We start from the raw sequence: 17,428 nt of genomic DNA, 5'->3' as shown, positions 1-17,428 counted from the left end.
GCTGTTTAGTGCACGTTGTGCCCCTATGCTGTGATGCTGTGTTCATAGGCACATTGCTATGAAAGAGTATTAGGACCATGTTAAGAATTTTATAGAAGGTACAGGAGCCATTGCAGTTGTTTGGTTGAAACAACAACCACAATCTCCCCATTTAGACTTTTATTCTCAAAATACTAATTAAATTTAATGTCGAAATTTCAACTTTAATCCTAATATGGCCATTTTTTTTCTAAATGTGAAAACTTTTATATGTGCTTTTTTTGTTTCTTGTTTAAAATTTGACTTTTATATATTTTTAGTTCATATTTTTGTATTTTTGCTTTTATTCTCCACAGTTTTAAGTTTTCTTTCATTTTAATTTTGATATATTTCATTTTTATGTATTTATTTATTGCATTTGTTTTCAAATTTATTCAATTTTCTTTCCAGTTTTTGCACAAATGTGTTTTTCTTTCCTTGAAATATTTATCTTTTTTGTAATTTAAACTTTAAGACTTTGTACCAAAATATATGAAATCTTATAAAATAAAATATGATGCCTGCACAATGACTTTTTTCAGTTTTACACATTTTTATATTTCAATTCTTAGGATTGGTGATTGGAGCAGGAATTTTTTATCATAATTAAAATGTTATGAGATGTTTCTTATGAATAGAAATGTAGAGGTTCTCAAACTTAAGTAAAGATGCGCACAGCCAGGTGAGACATAAGAAGTGATAATCACATAAGAAAATGAGATGTTGATTTCCCCTAAATATAGCTTCTACTACTACTACTAATGATAATAATAATAATAATGATAATAATAATAATAATAATAATAATAATAATAATAATAATAACAACAACAACAATAATAAAAAAGAAGAAGAAGAATAAACTAAAAACAAGATTTAGCCCAAGATTCTGACTTTAACTTAATTTAATTTCAATTCAATTACTTTTTTTTTTAATTTTCCATTTTTTGTTAAATAAACACGATATAAAATGTTAAATTTAAAGGAATATGTTCAAATTAAATGTACCAGGAACATTTTCTAAAACATTCTTAAAGAGGAATAATTTTAATAAGTACCTTTGTTTTGTTTTACTTTCACTTTCCTTTAATTAAAACATTGTTTAATTTTTTTTACTGAGGTTTTATTTTCTTTCTTTTTTGAGCGTACTAACAAACATACCTCCGCACCTGTAGGTGTCGCTGCACAGAGCGCGGAGCTGCAGACGTGACGCGATTCTCCGGCACTCGTTGGTGTTCAGCGCATGTGCAGCCGGATGTGGGTCATTATCAGCAGCAGCATCGTGGTTTATGGACGGCTAAGTGAGTGTTTGTCTCAGTTTATGTGGCGTTTGTAGCTTCCAACAGCGAAAAATGAGTGAAAGTGGCGCCGAAGCGGCTCCTGCTGCGGCCAAAGAGCTGCTGGCGCTGAATCCTGCACAGGAGTCCGACTTCAGAAAGAAGGTTCAGGAGGTGAAGAAGAAGAAATCAGGCAAGGTGGGTGAGACATGTGGCCTTGAAGGAGACCCGATAGTCTGCAGTTATTTTTCTTTTGTTTACTGTCGCTTAGTTTACTCTAAGACTGCCTATGTCTCTCTCTGTAGTCTGTGTTTAACTCTGGTTCAGGTGCCGTGACATCTTTATAGGCTCGTGGTCTTTACTCTGTCAGTCGGCCCACGTGCAGCGTATTTACTCAGGTTTACAGATGTAAGGCAGGCCCATTTAAAAAAAGAAGAAGAAATGACATCCTGTCTCAAGTTATTAAGTTTACGGACTGAGAAGAAGATTAATGTTATTACAGTAAAGAAATAAAGAGAACTGGCCCCAAAGAAACGTGACCAAACTGAATGTAAACTGATTTAAACAAGAAAATCTGTAAATGAGGCGAACATCTGTATGTTTAATATATATAAAGTGTATTTATTTTGTACTTTTATTTTGTAGACGTTTTAAAAGCCGGCCTGGGAAAAATAAATCTTTAAAGTTGTTTTTTCTCATAATTTAGTCTGTGCATTATATTGTATTATAAATCACAGGTGAAGGCCCAGCTCTCTGTGTAATGTGGTGATCTGTCTTTCCCCCATCACAGGCAAACCGTCTGACCCCAGGAGTGATTTACGTCAGCCACCTGCCCCGAAACCTGGTGGAGCCTCAGCTCAAATCTTACTTCGGTCAGTTTGGGAAGATCCTGCGGCTGCGGCTGTCCCGCAGTAAGAAGGTAACCCTGAACATGTGGAAACAGACGTGTGAATGTGTGAGGGGCGATCAGAATCTTCAACTGCATCTCTAAAACTTTCACAGCTATTGCAGCGATGTATCACTTCCTTAAAAACTTCACTTGGAGTCTTTTTATTTTTATTTTTGATAAAACTTTAGAGGGAAATGGTCACTGTGAGGCTGATTATAGATTGTGTGGTTTGAGGCCTCATAGCCAGAACAGAAACTTCCAGATAAAAAATCTCAGGTATAACTCACCAGAAAAGGAGCCCACATGTTGCATCTAAGCAAAAAATGACCTTTGAACTATAACTTGGTAAAAAGTTGCAGGGATTTGTCTCCAGTAACAAAGTACTGACTCCCAACACCTCCGTGTTTAGCAGGAGCAGTCGAGGAACTTCTTGATTGCTATTCTTGAATCCAGCACGCTCTGCAAACATTCCGATTTCTTTATTTTGGTTTAAGTAGTCCAGGCAGGAGCCTGTTTGAAGCTCCACTTCTTAAAATCTGGAGTTTTGGCTGAGACTGAAAATGATCTCAGATGTAAAAGTGGTCTGAGGTCAGATAACTGAGCCTAGAGTACTCTGGTACATTAAGCTTATCACCTGCTCTGCCTGTTATCAGAGTGATAAAACCCATGTGCCAACAAACATCTGGAGGGAATGAAAACATCTGAGAGTCTGTGACTGTCACTTTATTCCTCTCTCTGTTTGTTTGCAGACTGGTAACAGCAAAGGTTACGCTTTCATCGAGTTTGACTGCGATGAAGTGGCGAAGATCGTTGCAGAGACGATGAATAATTACCTGATGGGAGAGAGACTCATCAAATGTGAGTCAAACCTCATCTTTTAGATCCTGATTCACAGGAAGTTTTCCTCTAAGGGTCTTATTTCCTACCTGATGTTTATATAAATGTATACTTTTTTTTCCTCCCAGGTCAGGTGTTTCCTCCCGAGAAGGTGCACGAGAAGCTGTTTGTCGGCTCGGAGCGAGGGTTCAAAAAGCCGACGTATCCCGCGGTAACGCGTTACAACAAGAAGCACACAGAGGAGGAAATTGCAAAAATGACCGGCAAGCTGCTGCGCAAAGAGTCGAGGCTCCGAAAGAGGATTGCAGCATACGGCATCGAGTACGAATTCCCCGGATTCGTAAGTGTTTACACGCTGGAGCGGAAACATTAAACGGATTTAGGTTTTAAAAACTGGAAATGTGCCGTGACATGGCGGCATATTTAAAGGCGTCTGATTTAAGTAATGGATTTCTTCCAACTAAATTCCAAACAGCGTGCAGCTGTGATCTGTTCAGAAGCTTCAGTTTTTACAAAAAAGAAAAAGGATCTTCAGAGAATTACAGCGATTTGGAATACTGCTGATTCCATATAAATTCAACTGAATCTGGAAAGACTTTCCCACCTGTCCCCCTCAGAATCATCTGGTTATTTACAGAAACTTTAGATTATTTAATGAAGCCATGCACACTTTTACCCTCATGCTTTCTTTCCAGTCATTCCCTGCAGGAATCTCCCCACTTCAAATGCAAATTCCACAAACTAAACTCAGGGCTGTTTGTAGCTTAATAAAAAGGTTTTCAAAGTATGAAATCCTGTGATGTGCTGCGATTTAAGCCTGCGGGCTGCTGGGACTTGCAGTAGACTCCCTGCACAGTAAACAGTGAAAACTACAATCAGTGTCTTCATACTCTTTATTCTGTCTGAGCAACAGTCCAGAAAGTCAAAGCAGATTGTCTTTAACGTCAGGCCTCAGTTACTGTGTGCAGTCAGGACTGTTACACTGTCAGCTCGGCTTGGTCAAAAAAAAAGTGAAATTTTTTTTTTTTTTTGAGATTGTTCTTTCTGAGGTCTTATAAACTTCACCTTCACTGCTCTCTGTGCTCTTCCAGGCGGCTCAGGTTCCTAAGAAGAAGTCATCCTCCGATGCCGGGAACGTATCTTCGTGCACTGACGTAAGTCTTGTTGTCATGTTTGGTTTTATGTCGGGCGCAGAGTGAAAATGGCCCCGGGTCTCTCAGTGGTCTGGGGTCAGATAACTGCGCCTAAAGAACTGCGGTGCGTTAAGCTTATCGCGCGTGTCTGATAGTGCCAGCGTGATAAAACCCATGTACCAACATTTAAGCCTCTTACTTAAAATAGATGCATTTAACAACAAAATCTGCAAAAAAAGGATTGATATCATCCAGAGAGACAGAAGAAAGGTGTTGAATTTGATGCCTGAGCTTCATGCTGTACTTCCATGCAGTACTGGTTTTTACCACAAGGTGGAGCAGTGAGTCAGTGTAATCTTTGCTCTTCTTTAGGACAGCACACCTGTCTGCACACCCTCTTTCCTCGAGAGAAGGAAGTCCACGGCGGCGGAAAATGATGCTGATGATGAGATCGTCATCAAGATGCCAGCTGTAGACAAAGAGGAAGACTCTGAGGAGGAAGACTCTGAGGAGGAAGAGGAAGAAGGGAGTGACGATGAGGAGGAAGAGGGAAGCGAGGAGGACTCTGAGGAGGAAGCAGAGTGAAAGTCCTGAGTTTTGTTGTGGACTCTGAGAGCAGAGAAACGAACGTCAGGATCCTGAACTGAATCGTTCTGTGTTCAGAAATCGATGGGACATGTTTGTGTGACGGACACCGCTGAAGGCGAGCTGCGGCCGCGCGTGTACGACACACGAGGCTGCGTTTAGATTTTTTTGCTTCGTCTAAAAATGTGTAAACTATAATTCTTCAACAATAAATGTAAATATGGAAGGAAAGCAGGCGGGAAGGTAGATCGCTTCACATTTCAGCCACAGACTGTATTTAAAAGATGGTCGCAACCAAAGGGGCGTCACCTTTGTTGAGGATACCTGCCACCATTTACTTTTCAAATTCTGAAGAGTGTGTGTGTGTGTGTGTGTGTGTGTGTGTGTGTGTGTGTGTGTGTGTGTGTGTGTGTGTGTGTGTGTGTGTGTGTGTGCGCGTGTAATACACTTTAACTGCCGTGTATTCATCAGACCTCTGATAACTGAGGTAATTTTGATCGCAGCGCATCTGTGAATTTATTAAATATTTTCCCAAATAAAATTAAGTTTATATTAAAACCAACCAGAGATTTCCGATTTGTTTTATAGCCTCAGATTTTCCAGTGTTGCACTTTTAGACGTCGTCTAAACGCCCGTTCACCCTTACTGGAGATTTGACTCGGTGGAATTCTACATCATAACCACGAACGCCTCTGAAACCCGACCCTGACTAAATGGCATGTCGACAAAGCTCACGCCTCTTGTGATTGGCCTGTTGAGTACCATCACCTCTCCTGTTTCCAGTTATGTTTTTGGGGCAGTTCTTGAATTTAGCCGTCAGAATAAAATTATTGTGTCAGTATAAGGAAAAATAATCATACGGTCAATATAAGGACCCAAATGTCTGCAAATTCATGGTGGGAGATGGCTGAGTCCTTCAGAATGAGCAAAGAAGTGAAAAAACTAGAGGGACAAATTTAAGAGTGAGAACCTAGAGGAAAAAAATACCTGGCTTTTTGATTGTATCAGCTGTCAAATAAAACGGGGGCATAATCTCACCATAAATGCCGCTGCTAACATAGGCTACATTATTGACTCTGCAAAGACTCATTGCAGAAGTCTAAATCAGGTCTCTGATGAACACTTTTTGAGTGAAAGTTGTTGGAAAAAGGTGCGTCTGTGTTTCCTGAAGTCAACGCACGTGGGGTCAACTTGTGTGTGGACTGTTTTATGGACAAAAAGATGTGACAACATGTACAGGCCAGTGTAGAAACATAAAAATGGAGAATCGGGGTGAATCTGCAGTCCCTCCTGTGTAGCCTCATCTCATTTTAGTCCGTTTAAAATTCAAACTTCTGACTGATAGTCTGGCTCTTTAGGAATTGAGCAAGCATCTGATGCAGCAGAATCATCAGATTATTTAAAAACTAAGTCGACTAATGAGGAAGAGCATGCTTGTTAGTGTGCAGAGTGCTTCAGCATTGACAGATTTCTGCTTTTAAAAATGAATGATGTAAGCGTCTGAATAAACAGAGGGGGCAGAGAATAAGCTGTACTGTAGTGAACTTTTAAAAGAGCTTTGGAAAAACACACAAAAAACTAATTTCTCTGTTGAGTAAAATCTGAAGCTCGCACACTTTGCGGTAGTTTCCCGGGAGAAACCAAAGCTGGAGGCAGTGCAGAGAACCTCAGCAGGGGAAACAGGAGTGCTGAGCTGGTGAAGTTTTGAAGACTGAAAGCTGAAAGTTTTTCTCTGAATCGAGGGGACGATGTGACTGCTCCCTCGTTGACTAACAACTAATGACAAGCATACGTGTGTTTATCTTTGAACTTTATTTAATTCAGCTTAATAAAGTGTGACTTAATAATGCATATGTCTCTTTTTGAAATGAAGCTGTTGAACTGATTTGTTTTTTAAAGGTGTTAAATGTGTTTAGTCTTTCAATTTAAACTTTAAGTCGAAAATTTGCTTTCTTTTTTTATTTTTAAACTGAAAAAAGGGTGTCCCGATAAAACCCTGCAAAACCCCCGCATTATAAATAGAACTTCCCACTTCCTGTTTGACAGATTGGACCTTCGGTGTGGAGCACTTCTCTGTAACAATATGAAAGTTTTGAGTGTGTGGTTAGTTTTTACAGCGAGAAAAAGCTGGCGAGCGGGGAAAATCCTTGCAGGAGAGATCAGAAACTCCACACAATTCGTTTTATTACCAGTAAAAGGGCTGAAAAAAAAATTCCGTACTTCAGCATAAGTAATGTGACGCTCCTGAACTGGCCTCTGTTTACTATTAATTTACAGGAAATCTGAGAAATGCAACTGACTCAGTCTTTGTTTTTTCTGTAAAACTTTTCTCTAAACTTTCTATGAGTAACAGCTGTTACACAGTTGTAAGTATGATTTGGTTCCTGAAAAAAATTGCAGCAATCGTTAAGTCCTGTTGGGTAAAACTAAACGACGCCACTTGATACTGATGCTCACCCGTAGAGACGATCCATACCAATGCTGGGATTGGTATCAGATCGATAATCTGGCTCTATCCTCCAAGTTCAGCATGTAGCCCACTGAATTGTTTGTTTTTTTTACAAATTAAAAACTGTACTTCAAACATGCACAATAAAAAAATCTCTGAATCTTTTTGCGTTGAAAGTCACATCTTTTAATAATAGCCTACAACACATTTAAACAACAGAAGTTGACCCAAAGACAGGCACGTATACCTTCCTCTTCTCAAAACAAAACCGAAAGGTGTGTTAACTTATTATTGTGGAAAATGAAAGTGATTTGGTGGTAATTGAAATGTGTTCAGAATTTGGTGAACTGAGATTGATCTCTTAAGCTATGAAACACTGCTCTCCCTTACATAAGCTGCCTTTATAGGTTAAAAGTATCAGTATCGGTATTGATATCAGCAATACCTCCCCTGTATTTACCGGGTGTTTTTGACCTTTCAGACGGGGAATGTAGACTATTAAAACATTCCTCTTTCCGAAGAGTTTAGAAGAAGGTCTTGTATAGAGGTTATCCTGCCTGTAAACACAATAGCTCAAAAAGTTTTGAATCAATTCCAACAAAACTTTGCAGGGGTGTAGACCAGCGGTCCCCAACCAGATCGGTTTAATGTCAGACAATATTTTCACAGACCGGCCTTTAAGCTGTCACGGATAAACAACAAAATAAAATGATACGATCAAGACAAAAACTGTGGTGTTTTGTAAATACAATAATAAACGTGAATTCACTGTGTAATTGTGTAACTTTATTAGCAGAGTCCTCCGAAAATGCTGCAACAACATTAAGAGCAACATCCTCCGCTCTGCCCCTTAATGCCCTCTGGTCACTATGGTAATGCGTAAATATTTCTTTCAAAATAAGACGCACAACTACAACATGGGAAAAGATCCAGGGAAACCGAGTTAACGATAAAAACCCTGAAAACCATGAATTTCACACCTGAGCCTCAACTCTCGTGGCCCGGTACCAGTTCGTGACCCGGGGGTTGGGGACCGCTGGGGTAGAGTGCAGTGATGTTAACAGTCTAATAAAATTTGGCCTACATCTACTGAGGTCTTGAAGGTCAGCAGATTGATCTTAATGTCAAAGTGCTCTGTAGACTTAAACCTATGATTCTTCCTGCCTTTGTGTTAGGGAAAATATTCTAAAACACTTCTTCAGTAAAGACTCAGAGAAACACACAGAACTTCTTGCTAGCAAGGGCAGCCTCCAGACTGAGACTCGCGCTGAGCACTGCCCCTGGTCTTTATTTTATACTCCATTGAACGTGTGTACGTGTGTGTGTGTGTGTGTGTGTCCTGCTGATCAAAGGGTCATAAAAGGTACATCCTTGGTCAGGAGAAGGGTGAGGAAGTCCAGCAGTTAAAGCACTTAGACTAAAACAAACGTAACTACGTTAATCCTGCCATAAAACAATAAAACCAGGTACAAGCTCTCTCGTTCTCCCAGGACGTGGGGGTGCATTCCTGGGGTGCACGCCAAGCCTGCAGCCTGCTAGAGATCACACACAATTAATTATATGCCTCTAAGTATACATGGTTGAATATTTCCTAATACAAATAACTACATGCAGTATTCTACCATATGCAAACTTATATCACTAAAAGATTATACTGACTACTAAATACAATTTTCCATTGACACTTTGTCTGTATTAACAACATATAGGCATGTAGGGGATGACAGACGGGGATTCTAAGTATCTTCCTCTGGAGGTCAACCAGGGTCAAACTTTCATAAAATGTCTATTATCTTTAAAATTATGTCTTTTACAATTCTACTGCCTTTGTTTGTATTGGAAATATTTATGAAATGATGCTGTTATGCCTGGGCTGAGGTAATAAGGTAATAGGCTTCGTCTGGCCACGAAACTGCTTGTCAGTCATCTATCCCAACAAAAACTATACAGAACGAAGATCAGTGATCACAGGGTGGGTGGAAGACGCGATGAAGCACCTCGTGATAACACCAAAATAAGATAAGATAGAACTTTATTAATCCCTCGGGTGGGTTCCTCTGGGAAATTCGATAATTCGAAAATGTGCAAAGGATGAAAAAAAATGACGGGAAACCGTGCAAAGTTGTGCAGTTTATGAAGACGTGCCAAACGTTTTTGTCTAACCTCACACCTCCGTTTAATTGTCTTTGTGACCATTTGACCTTTGACCCTACAAATGTCACATACTCCATTACACATAATACGCATTGCAAAACCTGCATAACTATTAACAAGTCAGCCATATTCTTGTGAATCAGAAATAGCAAAGAACTATTAGAGACATGCGTCATTACTTTAAAATGGTCATCAAAGCGAATTTAGGGGAAGTCCCGATGACGTCTACCGCATCTCATAAGAGGAAGCGGAAGATGCACCATGCCTGGGCACCATGCGTCTAAAATCAGTTTTGTCATCTCGATTTATAGGAAACATCCTCACAAAAATGGCTATTCTGCTTGGACTTTTTTCTGCTCTCCTGTTTGGTAAGCTTTATATATTTTTATGCAAAGCCTGTGTGTTTACATTAAAGAAACAAAGTCAGCTGGTTTCTGTGGGATTGGGTTTGAAACTCATATTAAACATGGCTGTTTGTTGCATCATCGAAAAGTCCAATACCGGTGTTTGAGACTCATTAACTGCTTTCCTTTTTTTTTTTTTTACATTTTAGTGTCTGAAGCCATATTTGTGTACAATGTCAACTCAACCATCATGGACTCAGCACTCCTGGGATGTAGCGTGCCAGTTAAAACAGACTTGAAAAATCTTCGCTTTTACTGGCAGGATGAAAGGAAGGCTGTTTTGTACTCTTTCAATAAAGGAAAGACAATGTTCACGCATGTAAAAGACCCTTATCTGAACAGGACCGCGGCCTTCACCCAGGAAATGACGAAAGGAAATATTTCAGTCCTAGTCAAGAATTTGACTCTTGGAGATAATGGGAGGATATTTGAAGCTTACGCTGCAGTTTTTAATGGTTCGGAGACAGTGATGCAGACCTCAAAAGTTTGCCATGCAAATTTGTATGTAACAGGTAAGAGAGGAAGTTGGCTTTGCTGATGTTTATGTTTTATGAAGAAGTGAGTATACCAGCGAAATTTCTGAAAAAGGCTTTTTTGAGTTAACACTCAAAGTTCACACTAAATATGCATAAGTTGTTTGGGATTAAAGAGAAGATATGTGAACTCTTTTCTTTTTGTGAATTTCACTTTAGTTAGAGCACATGATTTTAAATCATAATGGATTGCATAACTAAAGACGCAACTTCCCATGTAATTTATTTTTAACTCACTACATGTAAGAGTAAGAGAGAAAAAAATGAGAGATTTAGCTGATTTTGAAATATGTTATTAGCTGTGGAATACAACAGGCTAGCTGTTAGCTTTGGATAAAACTGGGTTTATGGTTAGTTTTAACGATCAGAAGAAATTACTTCTACTGATTTAAAGGTATTAGTGGATGGATATTATTAGCCATGACCATGCAAACTATAGTTGATCACAGAGGGTTTTGGGAGCCGGTTGGGGAATAAACGCTTTTCTCTAGCAACAGATCGGTTGCTAGGGAAAGATTCAGGTCACTGATTGGTCGGTAGGCCTGTGTGACTTTAGCAGTCATTTTCCCAGCAACTACCACCAACCAGTCAGGAATTATTCATTTCCCCTCATGACCAGTCTCGATGTCAGACAAGTTAATGTCATCACGTGTCTGCAAAACCTCAGTAGGTAGAATGATGGTATCAGTTTGATTAATCTAACTCTCACTCGAAACCGAACAAGCATTCTTAAAGATGAAAGGGACTTTTTTTTAAATTGACTTTAACATTCTTCCCCTCTCTCCTCAGTGCCTTACAAGCACCTCAAGCTGGCTGTAAACACTAAAACAATGACTTCAGTGTGCACGCTGCATGGTGTATTTCCAGCTCCTGAGATACGCTGGACCATCCACTACAACCACTCTGAATCCTTGGTTGAGTCGAAGCATGTCCACACTAAGACAGAGCAGGATCCTGAAAACTATTTGTACACCTCTAGCAGCACTCTCCACATCCCTGCAGATCATTACCGAGCCATTACCTGTCTGTGCCACAACCCCACTTCAAATACGACTCTGAACGCCACTTATACTTTAAGCAAAGGTAGGTTAAAAGTTCATAATGCCCTGTTTTCAACATGTTGAGTCAGAAAACAGGAAACAGGAAGAGCTTTGTGGATACAGACTGTGTCTTTCTGCTTCTCCAGGTGCAGCAGTGTGGAGTTTACCTGGCCGGACTGCAGGTCTCATAGTGGCTGCTGCAGTTCTTCTAACAGCTCTGCAGCAGCTGTAGTTCACACATGATGTGAGTTGATCGACAGAAGAAGCTTTTTTCAGGTTTATATATGTTTAAAGGACGTGTATGTGTTTCTGTCTCTTGTGTATGTGACACAGCAACATCTTAGTGCCTTTACATTTTGAATACAGGTATTAGAAATAGATTAATCTGTGTATTTTGTCCACCTGAAGATAGAAAAATCTGTTAATTTATTTTCTGTTCCTTTCTCAGGGCCTGGTTTTGGTGGTGGACGACTTCAGCTGGTCTAGGATATTCAAAGTACACCAAAGTTTGTGTGACTTTTGATGTATTTATAAGTGTATTTATGCCACACTACTCCAGTCTTATTGCAAGCCCAAATCAGAGACTTTTGAAAATGCTGCTTATCCAGTTTCAGTCTGGCCTGGACGGGAAAACACAGACTGAGTTTCATGAATCAGAAAAATGAAACCAAAAGATCACACCCAGGATCAGGTTCCCTGTGTGGTTTCATCCATTTCGTGTCAGTAGTTACTTCAGGATTTCATAAAAGGAACAATTGCGCACACATGTGGGTCAAAAACCTCGAGGTGGATAATAATAGTCCTGCTAGTTTTGTGTTCAGTGAAGGGAGTGCGGGCAGAAGATGAAAGGAGTAGAGATTGTGAAGGTGGATGAGTTTAAATGTTTGGGCTCGACCTTCCAAATAGACAGAGCAGACGAGACGTGAAGAAAAGAAACAGAGGAAGACCTCGGAGATTCATGGATGTAGTGAAGGACTGGTGATGGGGGAGGGTGCTGGGAGTGATCTGTTTTGAAAAGCAGCAGAAATCTCCTTTTAAACTTGTTTGGTTTTTTTAGCACTATGATTGTGAAGCACTTTGTTATATTTATCTATATGAATAAAATGTTATTTTACTTATGCTTCTGTTTCTTATTTTACAGTTTTGCCATTAAAGTTTAAAGGTTTTTTAGTTCTTCCTGATATTTCCTGGTGGTTCCTGTAAAGTTTTGGAAATCCATTCAGATTATGCTGATGGCATAGTGAACTACACTCACCAGCCTTATTGTGATTGGCTCATAACTTTGTGGCAAGATGTAAACATAATGGTCTCCCCCTGCAACCCATAATAATGGCAGAGGAGAGCGCTGGACTGCAAACAACAAAGCACCTTTACAACCTTACTTTTTATGCTGCTGGGTGGCTTCATTTACAATAATACATGTTTTTTAGTATATTTATGTTTTATATTATAAGCTGAAAAATGTTTTATTCAGACTTCAAGAGAAATATGGTGAAGGACCCCCCCCCCCCCCCCCCCTTTTGACTCCACCCTGCAGGCTGTACAGAAAGCAGCCCTCAGTCATCAGTTGTGTGACCAAAATACAAAACACTCTATTTTTTTTTCAGTGTGAACCAAAATAAGCGACTGAGTCCATGAAATCAGAAGGAAAGAGATTACAGAGGTCAAGATGACCAAAGCTTATCGCCATCTGGTGGAGAGAAAGCAGATTTAAGTCACGTCCACACTGGCTTCAGTTTACTGATCTTGAAGATATGTCCATGTTTTTTGCTGTTTGTGGATGTTATTATTCATGAACATGATTAATAACCCACCATGAATTTATCAACCAACCTTCTGCATCTTTTCATAGATTTTACAGGACCTGATTAAACTGATTGAGGCTAATGGTGCGGATAATGCAGAGCTGTGTGAAATATGCGTCTCTCTCTCTTTAATATTGCAGTCTTCTGATCTTATTGTAATTTCTCTGTAGTTATTATTACATAAATAAACTTCTCTTTTAGCACAATTTTCAGATATTTCATGAATCTAAATATTTTTTTCATCTTTTTGCACAAAAATCTTGAAGACTTCCACATCTGTAAACCAGATGTTTGTTCACATTTAGCTTGAAACTGAAGCATGGAAGTAATTTGTTGTTGATCAAAGTATTATGGAGTTACTGGTTCATCAGTGTTTTGATGTTAAAATAATACAAGCGTACTGGATTACAGAAAGCACAATTTGTGGGGGTTTTAGCTTATTTTACATGATTGAAAACTGTGATTAATTTTGCATTAGAATATTTTAGAGTAACCATCACAAATAAAGGACAAGGTACAGGTGTGAGAAACCCAAACAGCCATTAAAATAAAGTAGCTCGGTCACTTGTGAGTTAAAAAAACTGGTTTATTGGATTATTTCTTCAGTAATTGTAGGTTATAGTTCTCCTCGGATCAACTTTTTTTTTATTGGTATTTATGAGCCTGTTTGAGCTGGGCGTACTGATTTAGTCATGACACGACAGGAAAATCAAATTAATCAATTATATTTTCAGCTCATTTTGGTTGATCTACTGAAGATGACACCACTTAGGACACAAATGTGGGACCCAAACCCTGCAAGAGACACCGAATCTCCTCACTGTAGGGTTAAAAGTTCAAGTTTTTCCTTTAATTTGTCCCTCGTCTGCAGCTGCGAGGTAAATTGGGAAAAATGAAGAGTGTTTTTAAGATGCCGCCTTTGTGGCTGCTTTAATGAAGTGTGTGTCTCTAAGGGTCCTACAGGGTTAAGCCCATGTTTGTCAAACAATGTGAGAGAAAAGGTGCTGCTGCACAAGTGGCATTAGTGGTATTTGGTGTGTTTTTACATACGTGTGTGTGTGTGTGATGGGTTCAGACGCCTGACCTTCTGGGTGGGGGGTGGAGGGTGAAGCCAGCCAAGACTTAAAGCTGTTGGACAGACGGGCTCACAGGGAACAGAGCGGGAAACAGTCGAACAAGCTAAGCAAACAAGGAGAGGATTTTCCGCTCGGCCTGATCGTGTGTGGACACATGACGCCGCTGGAATCACGCTCAAAGGTCGGAGGTCAGACTTTAGCAAATACCAAACTAGTAAAGACCTCATGTGTTCAGTCAATGACATTTCCATTCATTTAGATCATTATTTCGTCTCCACAGTGAGTGGAGGGCGACATGCTGAAGAATCACAACACCGAAAGACCTGAAATATGTTCAATGCAGTTCCTTTTAGACACGAATGATTGTTTCAAAGTAGGTCTGAGTGTTTTCTGTGTCATTCTTTAAAATTGAAACGCATCCGTGCATCACTGAATTAATTCAAGCTGGCTTGTGTTTACTTTTTATGGACATTTGTTACATATATGTAGAGTTTCTTTGGCATTCTTTCAGTTTTATTTAGTTTTTTTCATCTGTCTGGAACAACAACATGAATACTTCAGTAGCAAACAATCCCCTGGCATTTATTTTGAAACTTCAGTTGCTGTTAGCCAACTAGCATGCACTAGTTTGCTCTGGTTTCTCCTCCTTTCCCCTCTAATATGATCAAAATTTATAAAATAAAAATTGTATGGCATTCATTAAGACTTAAAATTAATGACTGAGCAGGAAATAACTGAGGTTATAAGCTGGGTGAGAAGGAGGTACATTTTTTTCAGACTCCCATAGAATCAGACAGAAACGCCCCCTGCTGGTCATTGGAAACACTGCAAGTCTAAAGCATTGATTTCACTTTTCAGACCCAAAGACGCTGCAGACCTCTGGTTTCAAAAAGCTGAGAGCCAAAACGCTCAGCCTTCAAACGCACAACCTCACAAACCATTCGGTGATGTCACACAGGTTACATCTTTTAAATACAGGCTATGACAAACACTTTATTCAGTTTCAGACTTGCATGTTTCTGCAGTTTCCCTGAAAATGTTCTTTATCAGTTAGATCCAAACTAATTTAGAACAATCAACTGATCATTAAATGAAAAAGTCAATTTATGGGGCCAAACTCCCAGCATGCACTCAGGTAGTGCAGCCATTCTCGGGAGCCTCTTGTTCCTGGTTCCCATGTCTCTGCTGGGATTAATCCCTGAACCACAGGTGTGATAATCCCAAACAGAATGGCCCTGCTGAACACAGGGACTGACGGTGCTCAGGCCCCAGTCTGCTTTGATCAGAGCCAGCAGCAGCTGTTCCCGTCGGTCCACAAACGGAGCCGGGAACGCCAAAGATACAAGAGGGCTAAACGACCCAACAGGGATCCTCTGTGACAGACACTGAGGGATGGAGGTGTTGGACAAACTCAGGACAAACATCACCCTGAACAGATTTAGCAGCAGGAAACACAGTAGAAGAAGCTTTGCACAGCGACCAGGACACTGATGATGAGTTTAAATCAGAGAGAAGAGTCTTTGATAGTTTTTATCTGTCACGGTGCTGAGGAGACCAGTCTGAAGGTCTGCTACTCGGTGTGGGCTTAAATGGGAAGAGGTTCATCAAGCTACAAAAAGAAAACTGTGTCTACAAAGTCTGAAATGCTCTGAACGTGGACAACACGTCCTCTGGACCCTGCCTCTCTGATAGTAATGGGTTGCATCAGTGCCTGTGGAGTTGGTAGGTTGCACATCTGGAAAAAGACCATCAGTGCTGAAAGACACGTCCCATTGAGAAGACATGTTTTCAGGGAAGGTATGGCATATTTCAGCAAGACAGTGCTAAACCACATACTGCATCTATTCCAGCAGCATGGCTTCACAATAAGAGTCTGAAAACATTTTGAAGCTTCATAAAATGACTCAGTGGGCCCAGCAGCTCGAATCCTCAATCACCCAAAACGTCAGCAGCCACAGCAGCTGTGATGTCATGCACGGGTTTCTGGACTCCACATTCAGAAGCCTCAATGGTAGCATTTTGTTGCTATTGATTGCTAAATACAGATAATTAATAAACAGATAATTATTATTGACCAAAAACAACACTGATAACATGGCAGCAGCCATAAAGCTAAATTCAGTGAAATTAACATGTTTTTTTATGCTCAGCTCTAACCTGCTGCTAAGAAACTGATTTTGTACTCTATGTTGTGTTAGCTGTAATCAGACTGTCTGTCAGTAATTTATCACAGAGGTTTTTTTTAACAGAAAATTTTCCTTTTTGCATTTTTTCTACTCGATAGCACAAACTAACATTTCACATATGTCCAGATTTTTTTTTACTGTTTTGCTTCTGTTGAAATGTGTCCACATCCTCATAGTTCCCAGTTTCCACAGACTGTCTGTTAATCAGGGTTTTCTCTCCATTCTTCTTGAGTTTTTTTTACCTTTACCTTTCCTTAGAAACCACAATGAGATGCCTGTAGTTGTGAACTCTGGCTGTATCGATTAGCTTCACCTTAGCGAACTACAGCAGCCGATAACAAGTGCTCAAATTATCCCGAGGCATAAAGAAATCTTATATTTTATGCACTCAGTTCTCAGAGCTGCTCCAACATAAAATACTTCTCCAAAGAAAGTCAGGAAAACGTCTTGCAGCAATTTAGAGAAATCATGATGTCATTAGGGGTACGATTTTGGGTGGTTTTACCAAAATATCCCCAGCGTTACCTCCACATGTTGCAGTGCTGGTGAAACATGTGCATTAGTCAGTAAGATCAGAAAACATCCACATAAAAGCCATCCTGTTCTCTTCCACATATCGTGGCTCTGAACATTTTTATTCATAAAATGTGTTTATTCTCTTTTGTTTGTGCTTCAAGATGATTGGGATCCAATCAGACGAGGACCAGGAGTGTTTCTGATTTACAGCAAAGACACTGATTGCACTTTGGAGCTCCTACACAGCATTGAACCAAGTCCAGGTCTTGATGGCAGATGGAAACCCCTCAGGGAGAGGAGGACAAGATCACGGAGCGACAAAAAAGCCCAAGAAAGATAATAAAAATTATAGATAAAGGGTAGAAAACATTCAAATTTCATTCCAGAGTAAATGTACAAATCAGAAAGAAAAAATGAAGAAGATGAAGATCATCTCCATACCGCTCGAATGTTATGGCAAAGAGTGACCAGCTGAATCTTACGTAAATTATCAAATAATCAACAAGGCTGCGGGTGGAAGTTATCC

The 17,428-nt window shown here is 39.8% G+C and overlaps 2 protein-coding genes and 2 non-coding genes across 4 annotated transcripts; all 4 read left to right on the top strand.

The window, feature by feature from the left end:
• The first annotated feature begins 1,261 nt into the window (after positions 1-1,261).
• Positions 1,262-6,588, top strand: nifk (nucleolar protein interacting with the FHA domain of MKI67). The gene is made up of 6 exons (XM_086267279.1): positions 1,262-1,493; positions 2,086-2,214; positions 2,934-3,042; positions 3,150-3,361; positions 4,113-4,175; positions 4,527-6,588. Exons 1-6 carry the CDS (start codon positions 1,371-1,373, stop codon positions 4,737-4,739), a joined length of 849 nt encoding a protein of 282 aa, XP_086123405.1. The 5' UTR covers positions 1,262-1,370; the 3' UTR covers positions 4,740-6,588.
• LOC147311899 (small nucleolar RNA ACA64) lies at positions 2,734-2,864 on the top strand. Its single transcript, XR_015125551.1, has one exon. It is a non-coding gene; the product is annotated as a small nucleolar RNA ACA64 (small nucleolar RNA).
• Positions 4,212-4,342, top strand: LOC147311898 (small nucleolar RNA ACA64). The gene has a single exon (XR_015125554.1). It is a non-coding gene; the product is annotated as a small nucleolar RNA ACA64 (small nucleolar RNA).
• Positions 6,589-9,729: 3,141 nt separating the features above from the next.
• LOC147311896 (putative selection and upkeep of intraepithelial T-cells protein 1 homolog) lies at positions 9,730-12,315 on the top strand. Its single transcript, XM_086267233.1, has 4 exons — positions 9,730-10,258; positions 11,069-11,362; positions 11,466-11,563; positions 11,768-12,315. Exons 1-3 carry the CDS (start codon positions 9,730-9,732, stop codon positions 11,549-11,551), a joined length of 909 nt encoding a protein of 302 aa, XP_086123359.1. The 3' UTR covers positions 11,552-11,563; positions 11,768-12,315.
• Positions 12,316-17,428: the final 5,113 nt, after the last annotated feature.

The sequence above is a fragment of the Aulonocara sp. 'chitande type north' Nkhata Bay genome, linkage group LG16, assembly GCF_057382095.1.
Source record: "Aulonocara sp. 'chitande type north' Nkhata Bay isolate Kocher_YH1m ecotype deep benthic linkage group LG16, A_spYH_male_GT1.1, whole genome shotgun sequence".
Taxonomy (NCBI): domain Eukaryota; kingdom Metazoa; phylum Chordata; class Actinopteri; order Cichliformes; family Cichlidae; genus Aulonocara; species Aulonocara sp. 'chitande type north' Nkhata Bay.
The sequence above is the reverse complement of the archived record's forward strand: the minus strand, read 5'-3'. Positions and strand labels throughout refer to the sequence as shown.